Consider the following 23,040-nt stretch of genomic DNA (forward strand, 5'->3'; position numbering starts at 1 on the left):
AAAATTTTTAGTGGATATTTGCTGCTGCAATCCATTCTTAAGAATTTCATAAGTAAAATAACAGGTGTTAATAGCAATATAATGGGCATCTTTGGCCATGTACCTTGTGTTCTAAAAATCTGCTTTGCTAACTTTAGTCCTAACCGTGGCCTCATGGGGGTACTTTTGTCTCTTCCTCTGGTGCACATGGGAACCTGAAGAACAAAGGGTTTGAATTTTCTAAGGTCCCAAAGGGAGTGAAGCCCTGCTGGTTTGGCCAGGCTCCTCAATGCTTTTGTCCTTGTTGCACCATTGTCAAATCATAGAAAACCCTAGAAAATATCTCACTTGTTCCACAGAGACTGATTAGGTAAATGATGGTATACCTATACATGCTTTGGTAGAAGAGAGACCCATTCTGCATACTGCTTTTCAATAGTTTGGAGAGAGTTTGCAGTTAAGTCTCACCAGAGATAGGACTCATCTTTTAATCAGTTATCATATGTCTTTCATAATTAGCAATTCTACCATGAAATAAATTGCCATAAATAAATTGGACCCTAAAAGGAATTACACTTAGGAAGTATGTGCATTATATGGTGTTTGATTTCTTAAGCTGACTTTCATTCTTGCTGACACAGGGACTTCTCCACAGCGTTCTTTAACAGCATCCCACTCTCGGGCTCCCTGGCGGGCAGCATGCTTTCCTCTCACAGCAATCAGCAGCTACTAACTTTGGACTCCAATACCCACAACTCGTTTGGTGCTTCAAAGCCTTCCACAGAACCTGTGGCATCAGCCAGCACCAGACTTGTGGGAGATTCTGTCAGTAAAGACAGGTGAGTGAGCACTAGGGTCTTGCTCCTATACCTGGGGATGGCTCAGGTATAGACACAGTTTCAGGGATATTTCCTGGCTGCTTCAGTGAAAAGGGAAATAAAGACGCCTGATTTCATGTGAGAGGCATTTTAGAAAGGGGATCTCTGTAAGGCAAATGTTTGATGTCATGGGATCATGAGGATTTCATTCCCAGAGTGAAGTTATCACTCCAAAAACCAGTGAAAATATCACCTACTACTGAGTCAGGTCTGCCTGCTAACTGGTATTACTGAAAGTAGTTTAGAACTTTACTGTCTTCTGTCAGGAATATGGTAGATACCATTCATCCCAGGTAGGATATTTGAGTGCTAGAGAGTATAATTCTCCCACTCTCAAAATGACATTTACAAAGCATCTTAACCATCTGAAAACCAAACTAGATGTTAAAAGGGATAGGTGATGGTGAATGAGAAACGAGCCATTCACTCAATAAACATTTTCCCAGCACCTGTTCTGTATTGTGCAAGCAACTGGGGATTGATTATTAGGTTTTATTCCCAAGATATATGTAGACTGATGAGGGTAGAGGAAACTACAAAGGTATAGGAATGGCTTTTGTGGTTTTCTGAACACAAGTAAGTATACAAAGGAGAGTACTTGGCAGATTTTAAGAAGTCTTCTCAAAAGGCATCCTGTTAGAGCTGTATAAGCTAGTTATTGGAGAAAGAAGGGTTTGGGGATAGCTGCAAGAACAAAACCCTAAATTGAAAAATGTAAAGAAAAGTAAGCTTCTGTGACCAAATCTGAGATTTTTTTTTTTTTTTGGCTGGGGGTGTGGCATACCCTGTGTCACTTGGGTTACTCCTGGCTCTACACTCAGAAATTGCCCCGGCAGGCTCAGGGGGTGTCATATGGGGTGCTGGGAATCGAAACCAGGTCAGCTGCATGCAAGGCAAATGACCACCGCTGTGCTATCACTTCGGTCCCCAGATCTGAGAAATTTTTGATGGTTGGCTATGTAATTTTGGAGAGAGAAGAGGATTCTGCAAGATGCCTACTAAACATCTAGTATGAAGTTCATATGGGTAGGGAAATGGTTTTTAGATCCAGCATATGGAATACACCTAGGTATTGGGCAAGCTCATGCACAAGCCTCTCCTTTTCTTTGACTAGAGGTCAAATATAGAGTGAATATTTGAAGGAGAGTGTGAAGCCATAATTGTGACATTGAGGTGGAGTAGCCAATCAGTTGTCTTGAGTATGAGACCAGGAAGAGACTGCCTTTTGGCCCTAGGGAAATAGTTAAGAAAACTTGAGCTTTGTCTTGGCACTACATGGTCCCCTGCATACCACTCTAGAAGCAGCCCCCAAACACCACCAAGTGTGCCCACAAATATATGAGACAATGACTTCAGTCTCAGGGTGGGGGTTTTCTTCTAAGACCCAGTATTAACCTGGGAAAAGTTGGTGTTTGAAATGGTTTGGGATGCACATGATAAAGATAGATAGATATCTATGCCTATAGATAAGATAAAGTCTTATAAGAACTATTTTCCAAGCCTTACATTATCCCCACAAAAGCTCTCAGAACATTATAGTAGAGCATATGAGAATGGATTTGCTCACAGCCTTTGCGAAAACATACTTTCAACAGAATTTCAGCACTTGAAAATAATAAGCTAGTAGAAATAATAGATTACTTTTATTTTTTTTCTTTTTCTTTTTTTCTTTTTTGGTTCACTCCTGGGGGTTCGAACCCAGCATTTTGTCTTTTATTGTTTGTTTTTAGCCCTTGGGCCACACCCAACTATGTTCAGGGATCACTCATTTCATTACTTAGGAGAACATATGGGATACTGGTGAGGGTCAGCTGCATTCGAGGCAAGTGCCCTACCCTTTGTACTCACTCCAGCCTCCCAGATTCTGCATAACTAAAATTGTTTATAAAAGTTAGATATTTGGGACCAGAGCAATAAATAGCACAGTGGGTAGGGTGTTTGCCTTGCATGCGGCCAACCTGGGTTCAATCTTCAGCATCCCATATGGTCCCTTGAACCTGACAGGAGTGATTTCTGAGCGCAGAGCCAGAATTAACTCCTAAGCACTGCTGGGTGTGGCACAAAAACAAAAAAGTTAGATATTTATGTCCCTTTCTCTTGGCTTCAAGTAAGGCAAACAAGGGACTCCCACATCTTTGATGGTTTGCTTGACTGGTTTCCCTTCTTTACCTCAACCTAGCATGAATGCTACCTCGACTCCTGCTGTATCATCCCCTTCTGTGTTAACAACCCCATCAAAGATTGAGCCTATGAAAGCATTTGACTCCCGATTCACTGAACGGTCTAAAACGACACCAGGTGCTCCTGCCTTGTCCAGTGTGGCTCCAGCAGCTGTAGAAAGGTAGGTGATAGTTGCTTGGGGACCTGAGACTGGGGTGGTGCTGGCTCAGGCCCATATTGTAGTGTCTGTTTTCCCACCAAGCAGCCGATCTTTTATCTTCCAGCCACATAGGAGAACAAAGCTCTGATCACAGTATATACTGAAATCCCTAACCCTATCCCTAAAGAGAAAAGAATGATTAACTACTTTAAGTGAGAAGGTGCTAGAAGTATACATTAGGAAGATATGGGGGACTGGTTTATACAGACTGCTGGAAAAAAAATGTTATCTTTTAGCCAGAGCCTAGAGTTTGCCTAGAAAAGGGTCAGGAGATTGATATACAAGAAGAAAGCTCTGATTCTTTTATACTGAAGGAAGTTATAAGAGGGGCCGGAGAGATAGCATGGAGGTAAAGCGTTTGCCTTGTATGCAGAAGGTCGGTGGTTCAAATCCCGGCATCCCATATGGTCCCCTGAGCCTGCCAGGAGCGATTTCTGAGCATGGAACCCGGAGTAGCCCCTGAGCACTGCTGGGTGTGACCCAAAAATCAAAAACAATGGAGAAAGGTCTTTGTGAAGTCATTTTGGCTTCTGAACATACTCATATTCATACTCGCCCATTTTCTGAGCCTCTCTTAGCATACAGCAGCCAAATCATGAAATGTAGTCTTTATTTCTTGGATTTGTAAGTTTACTCTGAGTTGGATAGAATAAATATGTCACTGCTTTCTCAGCCTCCTTTCCTCCAAATCTGCTAAGTTGTGAAACAAATTGTACAGAGCTCACTGCATGTTCCAGTAAGTAGGCAACTGAGAATTATGTGAGTTGGGCCACTGCCCATAAATTCATCATTTAAGTGCTGTCCTGTTGGAGTTGCCTCCCACCAAGAAGCAACTAGGACTTTGCAATCCAACATGGACGCATTCTTGCCTGTGCTACTATTAACCAAATGAAGAGAGCCATACAGCAAGCAGATACTCAATGAAGGGAGCATTTGTGAGAGAACTGGCCTTCCAGTAGACCTATCTTGGAGCTAAAGCTGTAGTAGATCATCTTTAGAGCTTCACTTTGATATTGCAGAAGTATGTAGGAATTTATTCTTCTGGGAGAATAGCTTTGGAAGTCACTATTTGGAGATTCTCCCTTCAAGTCACCTCATCTATGAACCCATTCTCAACTCAGTAGTGTGGTCATGGGGCCGGAGCAATAGTACAGCAGTAGGGCATTTACCTTGCATGCCGCTGACCTGGGATGAACTCGAGTTCAATCCCTGACATCCCATATGGTTCCCCAAGCCTGCCAGGAGTAATTTCTGAGCCCAGAGCCAGGAGTAACCCCTGAGCACCACCAGGTGTGGCCCAAAAACAAACGAAGTAGTGTGGTTGTGATATTTTAGTATACAGAACTCTTTTGGTAGAAGTATGGGAATTGATGGCTATCAAGTCAGGTTTTCCAGCTTAGAGGGCATGTGTGTACTCTATCACTCAACAGCCCCTTCATGCAATCTTTGTTTTATAATAGTTTTCTCATCTACTATCATGAAACATTTGAAAACCTTCTTGCTAATACATTGAGATGATGGATAAATAGTAAGGCTCAGGGACTGTATGGAGTTGGGAATGAAACCTCTGATCTCCACATGCAAAGCAAATGCCCTAACCTATTGCTGCACTATTTTCCTGCCCCAGGAGCAAAAAAAAAAAAAAAAAATTTTTTTTTTTTTTTTTTTTTTTTTTTTTTTTTTTGGTTTTGGACCACACTCTGGTACTCAAGGGTTACTCCTGAGTTTTTTCATCCATACTTGTTGATCTAGAGTTTTTGTACACAGTTTATCAAGTTTTCATTCTCAAAAAGAAGTAAAACAAAGTTTGTTCTCAAAAGTCACCATAAGTTGAGGCCAGAAAGATAGCACAGCGGTAGGGAGTTTGCCTTGCAAGCAGTCGACCCAAGACCAATGGTGGTTTGAATCTTCGCATCCCATATGGTCTCCCGTGCTTGCCAGGAGTAACCGCTGGGCGCAACGGGGTGTGGCTTAAAAACATACAAACAAAAAGTCACCATAAGCAAGCCTATACTTAGGAGATGAGGGTAGATTTTAAAGGTTACTTTTCTGTGGGTGGAGGGTTTGGGTCAAATCTGGAGATGCTGAGGGATTACTCCTGGCAGGACTCAGGGGACTCTGTGGGACTCTATGGATCCAACCAGCTGTGTGCAAGACAAAATCTTTACCCACTGGACTATCATTCTGGCCTCAAAGGTTTTATTTTTTAAGATTCTGGTTTTGACTAGCTTTCTAACTTTTAAGATGGTAGTTTGCCTTGTAACCTACCTCTCTAATAGTATTAAAAAAAAAAAATAGGACCAGAGAGATAGCATGGAGATAGGGCATTTGCCTTGCATGCAGAAGGACGGTGGTTCGAATCCTAGCATCCCATAGGGTCTCCTGAGCGCTTTCAGGTGTGACCCAAAACAAACAAACAAAAATAGTTTAAAAAACTTCTGGTTCTTCTCCTTATTTTGAGCTTGAATGTTAGCTTCCAAGCCCTTGTATATTGAAGCAGAAATCAGAAGGCCTCTCTTCCTTTTGGAGTGAATACCTGTCTAATTATAAAATTTGCAGTCATATGGAAAGAGTTGGGTTCTCTCTTTTGTACAGGTTGAAAGAACAGAATCTTGTGAAAGAACTGCGACCCCGGGACCTACTGGAGAGCAGCAGTGACAGTGATGAGAAGGTCCATGTGACCAAATCCTCCTCACTGTCTAAGCGAAAACTTGAGCTTGAGGTGGAGACAGTAGAAAAGAAGAAGAAAGGGCGGCCAAGGAAAGACTCACGACTCATGCCGGTGTCTCTCTCTGTCCAGGTGAGACCATCCAGAGCCCTTGCTGTCTTCCCTCAACACACTGAGCACTTAGAACTGGTCCCACATGTGCTTGAATGGGTGAAAGGAAGTCCAAAGGCCAATGTTGTCTCATTGGTGTGAACGCTGATCTAGAGACATTCTCCCAGAGATAGCAGAGTCCATCTTCTTGCAAAATTGTTCTCCATCCACCCAGAGTCCTTGACCATCTCCCAGGGGAGTATCCCACTTATCTATAAAGTGGGCATCAATATCCACCTTTGCAGTGGCAAGAAATGCCCAGGGAATAGGCCTGGCCTCAACCTTAGGTGTCTTACCTTTATTGGAAACTACCCTACACATTCAGTGCAGGGTAGGACTAAGGGGGGTTTCTAACTTTTCCAGTCCCCAGCAACCCTGACCGCAGAAAAGGATTCTATATGTTTGTCTGTACCAGCACCTGCACTGAAGCTGCCCATGCCGGGTCCCCAGAAAGCATTTACCCTCCAGGTGAGCAGACTTCCCACCTCTCTTCCTTTTTCCTGACACTTGTTTTTATTCTTCCAACCCCTAGTGTAAACCTTGAATTATTGTTGACTCACACCTATTTTATACTGGCAGAACCTATAGGTGATGGGATATGACCTAGTCTTGAGATTTTTAAGGTTTCCTGAAGTCTCCTTCCCTTCCATGTATTTCTTTCTCTTGTGTGACATTTCCTTTAATCTTCATTGCCAACTAATGAATGTACATATTCTGTAAGACTCTTAAGGAGTCCTTTCTTTTAGAAGTCTCTGAGCCCCATACCCTAGATCATCTGGGACACAGAGCTGTTAGTATTGATCTCGCTGAACAGGCCTCTGGCTCTTCTGCTTCCCCGTGCCCAGTGCAGTATCAACAGGATGGATGCTCTTAGACAGCAGGAAACTCATTGGAGCTCTCAGATAGTAACTCCTAACCATGTAATTATTTCAAAATACACTTTATGGAGTCAGAGAGATAGCATAGCATAGCTGGTATGGCACTTGACTTGCACATAGATAACCTGGGTTCTATTCCCAGCATCCCATGTGGTCCCCAAGAGTGAGCACAGAGCCAGAGGTAACCCCTTGAACTGCTGGGAGTGGACCAAAACCAAAGAAAAAGGAAAGGTTCCAGTGTTTACCTCATCTAATTCAGCTTAGTGAGCAAGTGCCCTGAATCTCAGAATTTATAAATCCAGGAAATTAAAATGTAGTGTAAAGGCAAATAATCTCTTCTATCCAGAAGCCAAATAAGTCCAGCATCTGTGTCAGGCCTTTGCATATTTCATTGGTTCTTGTTCTTTATACACCTGCTTCACTCGGGGAAACCTTTGGACCTCAGAAGATGATGAGTCATTTTTCTGACTACAGGCATCATCAGCCCTTCCTGCCACTTGGTTGGCACATGTTGATGTGAATGGAAGCAGGACACAGTACTCCAGCTGAATGCTGTTTAGGACTCTTGTTTCTCAGTGCCTGTGGGGAAAAAACTGACTTCAAACATTAGCTTGTTTCTACTCCAGTTCATCTATTTGTGTGTTCAAAAGATTGTCCCCCATTTAGTAGTTTCAACAAATTGTACTTTTCTGTTTTGTTTTCTGGTTTTTGGGTCACACCTGGCAATACTCAGGGGTTACTACTGGCTCTGAGCTCAGGGGTCATTCCTAGCATCCACCAGGTTTTTCATTAGAAGATACCTATTTAGCTCTCCAGACACAAAGAGATCAGACTGAGCTCAATTAGAACCAGGCAGTGAACTAAGCTTTTTTTTCTCACACTACTCTGAGGACACACCATAAATTTAATCTCAAAACAGACCACGGTGACAAAAGGACTTCTGGAATTTTCTTTTTTCCCTTTGTGTAGTGCCAGGGATTGAACCCAGGTCTTCACAGATGTGAGGCAAGTACTCTACCACTGAGCTACTTCCTCAACTCTTTTTTGAGAAGACAGAGTTTTCTAAACTTTTGTCTAAGTACTGACACAGACTATTCTTGCCAACATCCTTATGCCAGTTGGCAGGAGATCTCTTTCATTCCCAGTATGTTACTGAGTGACATTGTGTCACTCTGTTTCCAGCTGATTGTGGTCCTCATCTGCCCAGATCTCTTCTGCCAGTCACATGCCTTCTCTGTATTCTTCATTGTGAGAGGTGATTGTAGAATTAGGAGGCTTTAGGTTCTTTAGATCTAACATTGGTCGTCCGCTCCATTACATACATAGCAAAGAAGGCAGAAAACAGCTTCCAGCATTTTTTCCTTTCCTTAGAGGACTGTATATCCAGACTTAACTTTTCTGTCCACTCAGTTAACCTACCACGAACCTCAGAGGCTTCTCTGAGGCTTCTGAATGCCTCATGTGTTTCATGGCCCAAGTCTGAGAGGACCTACTTGACCTGAAACAACTTTATATTTGCTTTCCTCTCTGTAGGTGAGCTCTGATCCCTCCATGTACATTGAGGTGGAGAATGAAGTGACAACTGTGGGGGGTGTGAAGCTGAGTCGCTTGAAATGTAATCGGGAAGGGAAAGAGTGGGAGACGGTACTCACCAGCAGAATCCTGACTGCAGCTGGTAGCTGGTAAGGGCAGAAATCTTTGCTCAACTGACTTGTTTTGTTTGGGGGCTAAACCCAGCAATGCTCATGGATTACTCCTGGCTATGTATGTACTTAGGAATCACTCCTTGCAGTAATAAAGTGGACTGACTATATGATGTGCTGGGGATCAAACCCAGGTCAGCTGCCTGCAAGACAAACACCCTACTCTCTCTACTGTTGCTCTGACCCCATAACTGACTTGTAGTATAACAGGAATACTAAATGCATTGAGTCAGAGTCACCATCCAAAGTTGTTGACCTAGAGAAGTGAATCGTACCACCTCCTCATGCTGACCCCACAGAGGTCTGCATCTGGCCTTAGTCCAGATTGAGTGGTTGCACTGTTTTCTCTCTACCTGCATCACTCCTGAAATCACCATCCTTTGTTCATAGGACAAGCAAGGAAACAGTCCTGAGAGGATCATTTTCTTTCTTTCTTTCTTTCTTTCTTTCTTTCTTTCTTTCTTTCTTTCTTTCTTTCTTTCTTTCTTTCTTTCTTTCTTTCTTTTTTTTTTGAGAGGATCATTTTTTTTTTTTTTTTTTTTAGTTTTTGGGTCACACCCGGCGGTGCTCAGGGGTTACTCCTGGCTGTCTGCTCAGAAATAGCTCCTGGCAGGCACGGGGGACCATATGGGACACCGGGATTCGAACCAACCACCTTAGGTCCTGGATCGGCTGCTTGCAAGGCAAACGCCGCTGTGCTATCTCTCCGAGCCCGAGAGGATCATTTTCTAAGCCATAATTTGACCCAGATGTTATGCTTACCTTGTCTGGTCATATTCCTGTAGTCTCAGTTTTTAGGCTAAGGTTTTAGGCTGTGTTTCCATCTGCTGGGCTGGTTCTTTCTCTTAAGCCCAGTTTTCATCCAAGAAGGTCAGTACAAATTTCTGACTGTCACCCAGAGCACTAGTACAGCACCTAGTATTTGCCTTGCACATGCTTGACACGTGTGTGTTCCCTTGAACCTTTATGGTCTCCCAAGCCTGCCAGAAATCACCCCTGAGGGCAGAACCAGGAGTAAGCCATGAACTTTTCTCCCTCTCTCCTCACCTTTACCCCCTTAAAAGATGAGCAGTAAGGATGCATCTCAGTGCTAGAGAACATGCTTTGCATATATGAAGCCCTGAGTTTTATCCCCAAGATCACAGAAGCAAAAACAAAAAAAGCAAGTGAACTAAATCCTAATCTTAAGGCAGAAACATATATGCTAGATGCTACTATGAACTCATCTCTCTCTCTCTTATCTTCTCCCATTTTCTTCTCCTGCCCTCTCACCCCCACACCCCTCACCCCATGTGAGCTAAAGAATATCACTCACACACCACCTCCATATGAAGCTGTTTGAGGGGCCTACCAAACAACAAACCAGACCTGTGCCTAACATGAAGACCCTGGCTCTGTAGCCCTTTACTGAAGACTTCCTCTACACCGGCTGTCTTAGGAAGGCTTTGACCATTGAATATGAGTGTATGAAATTCAGTCATCTTACTCAAATAGACCTTCTTAAATAAAAGCAACTTGAATTGCTTCTGTTCCAGAGTTGATTAATTTTAAGAATAGCACTTGGCAGAGTTACCTTTCTTAACTGACCTTGCTGTGATCCTGCTGCCTATGTGTGCCACATGGATTGGCTGAAGGGAACAAAAGGGGCAGGGTGGCCTTTAAGTGGTCCTCTGGTGGCAAGTTGATCCACTTGGCACATCCTAAGTGTGTGGCTCAGGTTTCATTCCAGCAGCCTGCTTCATGTTGGCCATACCAGGGTGTCTACAGACCGCTCAAGTGGAGAGATGCTTAACAACACCTTCTAGTGAAGCATTTATTTTGCTTTATTTGGGGGCCACACCTGGTAGAACTCAAGGCATACTCCTGGCAGTGCTTTGAGGACCCTACAGGGTATCAGGGATTGAACCTAGGTGACTACTGTGTAAGGCAAACACCTTACCCACTGTATTCTCTCCAGCCCCTTGAAACATTTCCTCTTCCAGAGGAAAAGTGAAGCATTTCCTGCTCACTATGTTTCAGGGCACCATACAGTGGGGTTAGGGTGCTTGTATTGCAAGCACCTGTATGGTGCCCTGATCACCACTAGAAGAGATTCCTGAGTATGTAGCCAGGAATAACCCCTGAGCATCTCAGGGTGTGATCTAGAAAAAAGGTAACATTCTTCTCCCATCTCAATCCTAAAAATCTCTTAACAGTGGGGCCGGAGAGATAGCATGGAGGTAGAGTGTTTGCCTTGCATGCACAAGGATGGTGGTTCAAATCCCAGCATCCCATATGGTCCCTGAGTGCTGCCGGGTGTATCCCAAAAACCAAAACAAACAAAAAAATATCTGAACAATAGGTCATATCCCCTGTGAAGACACTTTCTCTTGTTCCAACATTGGCCTGTGTTATCAGTGGCCTTTTCTTTGCCAAGGTGCTGCTGAGTGGGCACTATTGCCTCATCCTGTAAATGAAACATCTGGGTCACTACAAAGTGGTCTTGTGAATCTCCAAAACACCCACACCCCTGGATTAGTATTTGTGTGAGTTCAGGAAATCTTCAGCAGCTTCTGTGAGGGAGTGCAAATTCTCTTTAGTTGGAGTTCTCTAGTGGGCAACTTCAGCCCTGCTACCTGCTCTGTTGGGCAGTTTCAGCCTGATACCTGACCCCATCCTCATGACAGGCCTATGTTACCTCCCCTTCCAGACATGTAACATTTTTCGACAGCTGCCTTTGCCATATTTCCAACCTCCATGACACTTATATCCCCTCTGCTTTCTCAGTGATGTGGTGTGTGTCGCCTGTGAAAAGAGGATGCTGTCAGTGTTCTCCACCTGTGGTCGCCGCCTTCTCCCTCCCATTCTCCTGCCATCCCCGATCTCCACTTTGCACTGCACTGGCCCCTATGTCATGGCACTCACTGCTGCAGCCACACTTTCTGTCTGGTGAGAGGTGGGCCTGGGTGGGGTGGACTCTAGGTAGGGCAAAACAGATTAAGTGGTTCCTACCTCACTGCAGGGATAGAAAAGGGAGTGAAGGAGACTACCCAGATGTGCCCTAGAACCCTGCTGGCCCAAGGCTTGGTAACCATGGTTGGCAGGAGGTGGAAGAAAGAGGAGGTTAAGTGCAAGAGGAATTAGTATTAAGGAAGTGCTGATGGTTTGCTCCTGCTGTTATCCCTATAGGAATATGTCAAATTACAAATCAGAATGCTTAATGGGATGTGCCAGGACTTTTTCCATGAGTTTCATTAGAAACAGGATACCAGCTATTAGAAAGTAGCCACACTTCTCCCAGGGTCAGTGTGATAAACCCCATTCTGTTGTTATGCAGAGGGAGTAGAGTGGAGTGTAGGGAGTAGAAATTACTTGTGATCCAGACCCACTCTCCTAGGGGAATCTGGAACTGGGGAGCACAGGAGGGCCTGAGCACCAATGCTCCCTATCATATCTTTACCCTGATTGGAGAGTAAGCTGTTTCCTGTCTTTGTTCTAGGGATGTTCACAGACAAGTGGTTGTGGTGAAAGAAGAATCTCTACACTCCATCTTAGCAGGTAACGCTGGCAGTGGGTTGCCCAGTGGTGGTGGTGGGGGGAGCCTAACAACTCATGTCTCTGATGTAACGAAACCCCACTCAGCCTAGACAATGTACCAAGCTCTGATCCAGTGTGAATGTTCATATTCCCAGAGCCAGAGCCCCTGTAGGATGTAAACCCCCTACAGGAGAGCCTATTAAAATTGGTCTTTGACAGGTGGTGGAAAGTGTAGTGGGTAATGATAAGAAGAGCTTGCTCAGACCTGGAGCAATAGCACAGCAAGAAGGGCATTGGCCTTGCATGCAGCCTACCTGGGTTCGATCCCCGGCATCCCATATGGTCCCCCAAGCCTGCCAGGAGTAATTTCTGAGTGCAGAGCTAGGAATAACATTTGAGCACTGCCAGGTGCAACCCACACACACACCCTCAAATAAAAAGAAGAGCTTGTTCAGAGCAGAGTGGTGGCTTCCTGTTTGTCATCACTTGAGGTCCCATTGTTGGGACTGTGGCAGTGAGGGTTCATATTTCTCCTTTGGTGTACAGACATTCACAGGCTGATCAGAACACACCCACAACCTGTTCTTTTGTGTTTCCATAGGAAGTGATATGACAGTGTCACAGATCTTGCTGACACAACATGGAATTCCAGTGATGAACTTGTCTGATGGGAAAGCATATTGCTTCAATCCGTCACTTTCTACATGGTAAGCAAGCCACTCCCATAGTCATGCTTTCCTGAGCCTCAGACCCACCCCTCCTACCCAAGGCATGTCTATCATGTCCATTTTTTTCTCTTTTTTTGGCTTTGTTTTTTTCTGGGTCACACCCAGCTGTGCTCAGGGGTTACTCCTGGCTCTGTGCTCAGAAGTCACTCCTGGCAGGCTCAGGGGACCATATGGGATGCCAGTATTTGAACCACCATCCGTCCTGTGTTAGCTGTGTGCGAGGCAAACCCATTATTGATGTGCCATCGCTCCAACCCCTGGCATGTCCATTTCATTTGGAGCTTAGAGTAGCAAGCAAAAGCTCTCTGTCCTAATGGTTAGACTCCTTGACTGGGCTTTTCCTGAGAGTTCAGCCTGAGAGAGGCCACTGGGAAGCCCTGCTGAAAGAAACAATTTAGATTTGCTAGTACAGTCTCAGTCTTTCCCATGTCAGCCCAGACTGCCTTCAGATCTCCATTTTGTTTTAATTTTAATTTAAAATTAATTAATTTTAAAATGACCATTTTATTTGGACCTGACATTTGAACATATTTGTAATAGCCAATGGTCCTCCTTAAAGTTGTTAGTATCAGAGTTAGTTTCAGAGTCAGTCTTGCTACATTCAGCAATTTTTGTTGCTTAAGAGGATTAGCTGGGGCAGGAGAGATAGCATGGAGGTAAGGTGTTGGCCTTTCATGCAGGAGGCCATTGGTTTGAATCTCAGCATCCCATATGGTCCCCCGAGCCTGCCAGGAGCGATTTCTGAGCGTGGAGCCAGGAGTAACCCCTGAGTGCTGTCAGGTGTGACCCAAAAAACAAAAACAAACAAACAAAAAAAAAAACTGGCAGGGTTTACAAGAATCCTGCCCTGATATCAGAGCAAAGAAAAAAGAATCCAAAGGCTTGTCGCAGCCATTCTCACAAGTGTCTCTGTCCATGGGCTATGTCCCTCATGTCAGTTCTTTGTGGAGGGTAAAGTAGGCATCTCCTAGCTGGTGGTGGCACTTCACCTCCTTTTCCCCAAACTTCTGGGTCCTCTCTGGGGGCATTAATTACCCCAGTTTTATAAAAGAACTAGCTCCTGGGGGCCGGAGAGATAGCATGGAGGTAGGGCATTTGCCTTGCATGCAGAAGGACGGTGGTTTGAATCCCTGCATATCCCATATGGTCCCCCGAGCCTGACAGGAGCAATTTCTGAGTATGGAGCCAGGAGTAACCCCTGAGCACTGCCGGATATGACCCAAAAACCAAAAAGAAAAAAAAAAAAAAAAAGGAGGAGTAGCTGAGGACCAGAGTGATAACATAGTGGTAGGGCATTTGCCTTGCCTTGCACACTGCCAACCTGGGATAGATCCAGGTTTAATCCCTGGCATTTCATATTGGTCCCCTGAGCCTGCCAGGCACGATTTTTTTTTTTGGGGGGGGGGGGGGTCACACCAGCTGCACTCAGGGCTTACTCCTGCTTAGAAGTTGCTTTTCTGAGTGCAGAGCCAGGAGTAACCCCTGAGCGTTGCTGGTGTGACACCCCCCCCCCCCAAAATAAAAGAGGAGCAGCTGACTTCTGAATTAACAGGTTTGCAGTATCAAGTGATGGTCTCTGCTTTTCCTCTGCCTATTTTGAAATTAAAAGCCCTTTCCCATCATTGTAAAGTGTGTTCTATGGGATATAAATCTTAAACAAAGTATATAAAGTATGTACATTTTATACCTAATCTTTTGAGTTATTCTGCTTACTTAATTCTTTACACTTCAACTTCCACCTTCCTGTCCTTTCCTATAAAAAATTGCCTAGGGGCCGGAGAGAGAGCACAGCAGTAGGGTGTTTTCCTTGCATACGCCGACCCAGGAGGGACCCTGTTTTATTCCTGGTGTCCCATATGGTCCCCCAGCCTGCCAGGGACTATTTCTGAGTACAGAGCCTGGCATAACCTCTGAGCGATGTGTGGCCCCAAAACCAATCCATCAGTAAATAAATAAATTTAAAAAAAAAATTGGGCCAGAGAAATAGCATGGAGATAGAGTGTTTTCCTTGCATGCAAAAGGACGATGGTTTGAATCTCGGCATCCCATATGGTCCCCTGAGCCTGCCAGGTGCGATTTCTGAGCATAGAGCCAGGAGTAACCCCTGAGCGCTGCTGGGTCTGACCAAAAAAAAAATAATAATAATAATAATAATAATGATAATAATAATAATAACCACACTTTTATTCTTTTTGTTTGTTTGTATGGTTTTTGTTTTGTTTTGGCTTTTGTTTTTTTTGGACCACACCCAGCAGCATTCAGGGGTTACTTCTGATTCTGTGCTCAGAAATTACTCCTGGCAGACTCAAGAGACCATACAGTTTACCAGGAATCAAATCCATTCTGCCCCCATCTCACACTTTTATTCTTAGAGAGGTTTCTTTCTTGAATTTAAAAGGGGGGGGGGAGATGGTGGCAAAAATAATCCCCAAGATTTCCATTTTCTTCCCTTTCAAATTGCCCTGTTTATTTAGTGATATCTTTTTTGTTTTGTTTTGTTTTGGGGTCATACCTGGCAGCACTCAGTGTCACTCCTGGCTCTATGCTCAGAAATCACTACCGGGAGGTACAGGGGACTATATGGGATGCTGGATTCAAACCACTGTCCTTCTGCATGCAAGGCAAATGCCCTACCTACATGCTATCTCTCCAGCCCTATTTATGTGCTATCTTTTTTTTGTTTTTGTTTTTGTTTTTTTTTTGGGGGGGCACACCCATTTGACGCTCAGGGGTTACTCCTGGCTATGCGCTCAGAAATCGCCCCTGGCTTGGGGGGGACCATATGGGACGCTGGGGGATCGAACGGCGGTCCATCCTACACTAGCGCTTGCAAGGCAGACACCTTACCTCTAGTGCCACCTTCCCGGCCCCTATATACTATCTTAATAATAAAAATAATTAAGAAACTGTGGGCTGAAGCAGTAATATAGCCAGTAGGACACTTGCCTTGTATGTGGCCAACCCAGGTTTGATTGCTGGCACCCTATATGATAATCTGAGCTTCACCAGGAGTGATCCATGATCAAAGAGCCAGGTTTAAGCCCTGAGCCCTGCTGGGTATGCTTCCCTCCACCAAAAAAAATTTTTTTAAACATCATTTAAAAAAGTATATGTTAATTGTTTTGGACACAATAAGGAAAGAACTAGGATTTAGATATATCTAGGGGCTGGAGTGATAGCACAGTGACAGGGCATTTACGACGTTGTTTCCTGGCATCCCATAAGGTCCCCCGAGCCTGCCAGGAGCGATTTCTGAGCAAAGAAACAGGAATAAACCCCTGAATGCTGTCCAGTATGGCCCATAAACCAAAAGAAAACAAAAGATATATCTAGGTAGGTAGGTAGGTAGGTAGATGATTGATAGATAGATAGATAGATAGATAGATAGATAGATAGATAGATAGATAGATAGATAGATAGATAGATAGATAGATAATATCTGGTGATATTCAGGGTCCCAGATAGACAGACAGACAGACACAGACAGACAGATCATATCTGGTGATATTCAGGGTCCCGTGCAGTACCTGGAACCTCATACATATACATATGTTTTCTATCAATTTAACTACCTCTCTGGTCCTTAGTTGCTCATTTTTGATGGTGTTTAGTTTTGGGCCACACCTCACAAGACTCAGGGACCACTCCTAGGACCTACAGTCATATGATCATAGAGTGCCAGGGATTGATCCCAAGCCTTCTGTATGCACAGCATTCATTTGAGCCTTTTAAGTCATTTCTCCGCTCACTTTTTGTTTTTGGTTTTATTTGGTGGGGGAGTGGGTAAACCATCCAGCGCCACCCAGCTCTACGCTCAGAAATTACCATATTTTCCGGTGTACAAGACAACCTCCTAGTTTTACAATTAAAACATAGGTTTAGGCCTATATTTGCTGTATAAAACAGAACATTCCTGTGCTACAACTGTATGTACCACAGTGAGCCAATCACAACAAGCAAAGGTTCAAAGGTTCTACTGTAATAGACTTCCTCTCTGACTCTGGCCAATCCGAGCAGGCTTTTGACAGTGTAGATTCGGGTACAGAACAATGTCTAATTTGCATGCATCAAAAGCCTGCTTGGATTGGCTGAGTGAGAGAGGCGGTCTGAGCAGCCTTGCAGTGATTGGTGCAGGATCAAGTTGGAAAATTTGTTTCGTGGCAATATCCAGACGATTTTCGTTTAGCGGCAAATCGAACCATTTTTGGGATATACTCAGTGTATAAGACTGATTTTCGGTTGACCCCGATTTTCGGTTGACTTTTCTTTGTTTCAAAAGTCGTCTTATACACTGGAAAATATGATACTACTGGTGGTACTCAGACCATATAGGATGCTAGGGATCAAACCTGGTTCAGCGGCATACAAAGCAGATGATGCCTGCTGTGCTATGGCTCTAGCCACTCTCTGCTCACTTTTTTTTTTTTTTTGGTTTTTGGGCCACACCCAGTATTGCTCAGGGGTTACTCCTGGCTGTCTGCTCAGAAATAGCTCCTGGCAGGCACGGGGGACCATATGGGACACCGGGATTCGAACCAACCACCTTTGGTCCTGGATAGGCTGCTTGCAAGGCAAACGCCACTGTGCTATCTCTCCGGGCCCTCTCTGCTCACTTTTAAAATGAGTGAAAAAATTTGGGGAGGGTGGGAGTGGGCCCAAGGCCACTCCCTACAATATTCTATTTAACCTGGCTATGTCATTCAGTACTTGAAATCCAGTGCTGTGCTATATGTATCGAGGCGCCAGTAGAACCACTCCCAAAGGCCAGCCGGGTATATTCCTTTGAGTATATTATAACCATAGTTATAAATGTTCAGAAATAAATGAAGATCTGTCTACCTAGGAAGCTGTTGAAGCATAGGAAAGCTGAGGCATATCATCCGTTGGTGGCTTCTGAGAACCCAAGACCTAGGGGCTGCAAGGATGTACGGCAACAACGTTTCATGAGCCCCTATCCGTAGGAACCAGAACCATCGAGTCTACATGACAATGAGATCCCTGTCAGTAACCTTCCCTCATGCCAGTGTTCCTTTACTCTGAAACCTGCCTGTGAGGTCCTATGGTCAGAGTATAGTGTGACAAAGCCTTGCTGGTGTTTTGGCAGCTTGTCATACAGCATTTACTCTTTGTTGACCTTTCTGCCAACATTCTCTGTTAGGCCTCTGGTTTACTGAGTTCTTATACTGCCTTTGCCTCACCAGGAACCTGGTTTCTGACAAGCAAGACTCCCTGGCTCAGTGTGCAGACTTTAGGAGCAGCCTGCCTCCTCAGGATGCCATGTTGTGTTCGGGACCCTTAGCCATAGTCCAAGGCCACGCCTCCACGTAAGTGACCAGAGTAGGAAGTGGTGGCTGGTCGTGCAGATCCGTCCCACCTAGGCCTGCTTCCTTATTGTCTCCCCTGTATGCGTCTTCTGCTCAGCACAAGTGATTGGGTATTTTCTTGAGGGGAGGACGTAGGCCCTCATTTCAGGGCTAATGGGGCAAGTCCTGAGGTACTCTGATTCATGGCAGCTCATATTGGAAAGTATTTGGGCTGGAAGGAGTGAGCCACTTCTTTCAGGGCAGGGGCTAGCCATAGGTGTAGGTCTAGGGGTGTGGTATAGCTGGGATCCTAGAACATCAGGATGACCCTGACTGGAAATTGGGAACTTGTCTGATGCTTGTTCCCCTGTTGTTTCCTCACTGGTCCCCTGGGTATGCAGTGGCAGCCTCCTGCCTTCTGAAGTCTGTGCTGCTTCATCATGCATGCTCTGCTATTTTCTGCAGTTCAGGAAGGCAGGCGGCTCGTCTCTTTTCCGTGCCTCATGTGGTGCAACAGGAGACTACTCTGGCTTACCTGGAGAACCAGGTTGCAGCAGCTCTCACTCTGCAGTCCAGCCATGAATACCGCCATTGGCTCCTTCTCTACGCGCGGTACCTAGTGAATGAAGGTGAGATCCCCCAGTAGCCCCCTCCAATCTCCCAGGCCTGACTTGATCCCTATCCCAGCATGATCCTCCTGAAAGCTCGTGAATCATAGCAGGAGTTGGTGGCTCAGGGTTTTCTGTATTTTCCTTCTTGGTCACCCATGATAACTCCCAGATGCCCTGCTTTCTGCTTTTCCATCAGTGATTGAACCATCAGCATCCCATTTACCAGATGTGTTTTGATCTAGGTAGCCCAGTAGATACCCAAACGCATTCCCTGAATGGAGTAGACCCTGAGTGCCAGCAGGAAAAAAGGGTGGGGGGGATGCATAGGAGGACATGCTCAGAGGACAGATTCAATGTTCTGATTCCTACCCTACATCACACCTTAGAGTGTAAATGCCTAGCAAGCCAGTCACCTCAAGGGACAGCATCTTTAGCAATGTCCAGTTAGCCTGTATTTTTCTTCCTTCCTCAGTTTCTGCTCCCCTGACAGGACCTCCGACTTTTCTAACATCACCCCATGGTTCTCCAGCCCATATTTTCTCAGCCAGGCCTCTTCAAGAGTCCCTGTGTTTCCTCCCCCATTATCTTTAGCCCCACCTTTCCTTGTTGTCAGCAAAGCCTGGTGTGTTGGAAGAGGTGGACTTCCTGTACTTAGGTGACCTCCAGTAGCTTTTCATTCTCATACCTCTGCTAAACAAGTCTGAGCTTTCTTAACAGTCTTCTTCTCACTTGAGTTTGGACTTCAGGACACTGGCCTGGGGATTGACTCCCCAGGAGTCAACTCAGGAGAGACTCCAGTTCCCCAGGAGAACTCCCAAGAATTATTGTGTAGCCACAGGCCTGGTTACAGAGTAGTCTCTGCTGGCCTTGTTTTACTTTAGGATCCTTCTTGTTGTATTTCTGATTCAGAGAGAAGAAAATTATGTATAGAAAAGGCCAAAATATGCCATGCCCCTACACATGTTGACTCTCAGAATTCATTTGCTGTGTTGCCTATGATGCTATAACTGTATGTTTTTCTATACCTTTGATGACAACCAACACAACTAACTGAATCAAAGGCCCCCTCTTCTCTCTTCAGCTGTTATCTCTTCCATCTCAGTCTCTGTGATTGCCCAGTATGTGTGGTGAGTTCTAAGTCACTCAGTCTTCCTAAACCCTCACACCTTTGTGGGGGGTGTTTGTTCCATTCTAGGCCTTGTACCTGTTCTCCAAAGATACTTTTTATCTGGCTTCTTTCTCATTTCATCTTTGGGTATTGATCAGGCCTGAAACCTGCATAAAGTCACTATCGTTCTCTATCTTCAGGTGATTTCTCATATGGCTTAGTTGACCTGCCTGCCCTGTTCCCTCCCCCTTCCCTATTCTGCCTCCAGCCTTAAGTCAGTCACTGTATCAGCTGTGTCCATACCCTTGAGCTGATAGGCCTGTGCCTACTTCTTTCTCTTTCAGTCATTCATGCCCTTAGTCTAAATTCAGCCCCACACTATCTCCTACCTCCTGAGGTCTGGCCTCTTGACCCTGCTATTTTCACATCAGCTGCCAAAATATCACCTCATAAATCCGACCAACCTGCTCCCCTCCTTCCACAGTTTCCCACATTCCTCATTACCTTGGGGGATTTATCCAGAACTGGTTACCTCTCAGATGTCCAATGGGTCACAGGATGCTATTTATATTGTCAAGGGATTGGGTGAGTGAGAACCTATCCTTATGGTCTTAGTGCCCCCAAAATAAGAGATACACACAGGCATTTTGCCCATAGTAAATATGCCTTTGTCTATTCTGCTTTAGTACAACTACTTAGCATATTCTTGATTTTTTATTTCTTTTTGTAATGTGTTCCTATTTCTGTTTTGTTTTGTTTTTTGTTTTTGTTTTTTTCTGTAATTAGGGTTTGAATATCGACTACGAGAAATATGCAAGGACTTACTGGGTCCGGTTCACTACTCCACTGGAAGCCAGTGGGAGTCAACAGTAGTGGTAGGTGCTTCTTTCATTCTTGCCACAAGAATTCTCTCTTGAAAAGTGAAGGATTTTTTTATAAGCCAAAGTGCTTTGAAATTCTTTGACATTAGACTTCAGCACACTGCCTTGAGGCCCAGCATTAGTTTGAGGGCATGATGTACAATGTGAAGACACTGCTTAATCTGGTCAGAGTAGAACTTTTATCATCAGGCTAGAGAGCACTTAGCCACTCCACCTGAGCTGAAGAAGGCTACTTGCTAGGGATTGTGGGCTTGTTTAGCTACGAAGATGAAAGATTCTGCCTTTGTTGAGGTTACAGTTTTCTGGGAGTCAGACATAATCAAGTAAGCAACTCAGATAAGAATTGTGTTGAGAAAGAACAAGACAAGTTTGCCTTGGAAAGAGTGGCTTTGGAAGACCTCAGAAGACAGAGGGACTGGAGAGAAAGCACAGCAGTAGGGCGTTTGCCTTTCATGCAGCTGAACCAGGATGGATGGTGGTTTGACTCTCAGCATCCTATATAGTCCCCGGAGCGCTCCTGGGTGTGATCCAAAAACCAAAACAATAACAACAAAAGAGACTAGAGATGAAACCCAAGCATTAAAATGGGCCAACACCGAAGGGGACAGAAATTTACTGATAAAAGAGGACTCTATCCATTAAAACACCTGTGTCTGGGTCATGATATTAAACAGAGGAGAGGATGTTGTAAAGTGAAGCAAGAAGGGAATAGAAAATAGATCATAGGAACTTTGTAAGGGCAGTAAATGCTGTTGGGGGGCCGGCGAAGGGCGCTAGAGGTAAGGTGTCTGCCTTGCAAGTGCTAGCCAAGGAAGGACCGCAGTTCGATCCCCCGGCATCCCCTAAGCCAGGGGCAATTTCTGAGCGCTTAGCCAGGAGTAACCTCTGAGCATCAAACGGGTGTGGCCCAAAAAACAAAACAAAAAAAGTAAATGCTGTTGGAGGAATTTGCACAGGATGGACATGAAAACATTTCCTGTGTCAACAGATTTTTCCAACAGTTCTTAGTAGGAGGGATGGTGACTTGGATTGATGTGAAGGCCATGAAAAAGGAAAAGGAAACAGGTTCAAGATGTATTTATTTGGAAGGCAGAATCAACAAGATTTAGTGGGGGGCAAAGTAGATATGGAATAGATTTGCTTAAGAGAGAGTTGTAACATGTAGTTACTTCCAAACTCATTTGGTTTTCACAAGTGGATGCTAGTGCATTTGGAAGACCGCCAACTTATGTTCAATCCTTGGCATCCCATATGGTTCTTCGAGCACCACCAGGAGAGATCCCTGAATGCAAAGCAGGACTCAGTGCTGAGCACCTCCAGGTGCTAAAACACAATTTTAAAAAATTGAGTTTGGAAAGAAGCAGGTTGGTGTGACCTGAACCAAACAAACTATGGATCCAAGAGGTAATGACTATGGATCCAAGAGGTAATGCCTTATTTTCACATTAAAACAAATGTTGATGGAGCTCCTATTCTGGCTGGGGTGGGCAGCTTTGAAATTGAGACTCCACCACCAAAGAACTACGTTCTGTATAGACTCTACACAAAAGAGCAAGTATATAAAATGTGTTAGTAGAGGTGGATACTGAAAAATAATAGGCAGAAGGCCTACTTTGAGTGATCAAGAAAACTTAGATCTAAGTAGAGACCAGGAAGAAGAGGGATGAAGTCCCTCAGATATTGGGGGGTTAGGGGGAACAGCCAGGCAAATATAAAGGCCTAAAGTTGAAATGTTATAGTATAACAAAAACAGAGAACAGGGCCCAGAGAGATAGCACAGCGGCATTTGCCTTGCAAGCAGCTGATCCAGGACCAAAGGTGGTTGGTTCGAATCCCGGTGTCCCATATGGTCCTCCGTGCCTGCCAGGAGCTATTTCTGAGCAGACAGCCAGGAGTAACCCTTGACACCACCGGGTGTGGCCAAAAAAAAAAAACCAAAAAAAAAAAAAAAAAAGAACAGGGGCCAGAGCTATAGCACAGTGGGTAGGACATTTGCCTTGCATATGGCCAACTCAGGTTCAATCTTCGGCATCCCATATGGTCCCCTGAGCCTACCAGGAGTGATTTCTGAGTGCAGAACCAGGAATAACCCCTGAGCACAGAACAGATTACAGATGGAAAGCTGTTGTGGTAAGAAAAGTCACAGAGGGTTGGTCATCACAATGGTCAGTTACATGCGCCTCTTTTTTTTTTTTTTTTTGTGATTTTTGGGTCACACCCGGCTGTGCTCAGGGGTTTTTCCTGGCTCTGTGCTCAG

The 23,040-nt window shown here is 44.7% G+C and overlaps 1 protein-coding gene across 4 annotated transcripts in view; it reads left to right on the forward strand.

Moving 5' to 3' along the window:
• The window catches only part of LOC125995055 (protein HIRA), an 88,914-nt gene that overhangs the window by 52,014 nt on the left and 13,860 nt on the right, over positions 1-23,040 (forward strand). For all 4 annotated transcript variants that reach the window (XM_049764591.1, XM_049764592.1, XM_049764593.1 and 1 more), the window contains 11 exons: positions 621-818; positions 3,037-3,198; positions 5,833-6,037; positions 6,419-6,523; positions 8,467-8,615; positions 11,403-11,564; positions 12,115-12,173; positions 12,754-12,859; positions 18,082-18,204; positions 18,649-18,812; positions 20,689-20,777. In XM_049764591.1, coding sequence (XP_049620548.1) covers positions 621-818; positions 3,037-3,198; positions 5,833-6,037; positions 6,419-6,523; positions 8,467-8,615; positions 11,403-11,564; positions 12,115-12,173; positions 12,754-12,859; positions 18,082-18,204; positions 18,649-18,812; positions 20,689-20,777 — 1,522 coding nt within the window. The remainder of the gene's footprint in view (positions 1-620; positions 819-3,036; positions 3,199-5,832; positions 6,038-6,418; positions 6,524-8,466; positions 8,616-11,402; positions 11,565-12,114; positions 12,174-12,753; positions 12,860-18,081; positions 18,205-18,648; positions 18,813-20,688; positions 20,778-23,040) is intronic.

The sequence above is a fragment of the Suncus etruscus genome, chromosome 17 (assembly GCF_024139225.1).
Source record: "Suncus etruscus isolate mSunEtr1 chromosome 17, mSunEtr1.pri.cur, whole genome shotgun sequence".
Taxonomy (NCBI): domain Eukaryota; kingdom Metazoa; phylum Chordata; class Mammalia; order Eulipotyphla; family Soricidae; genus Suncus; species Suncus etruscus.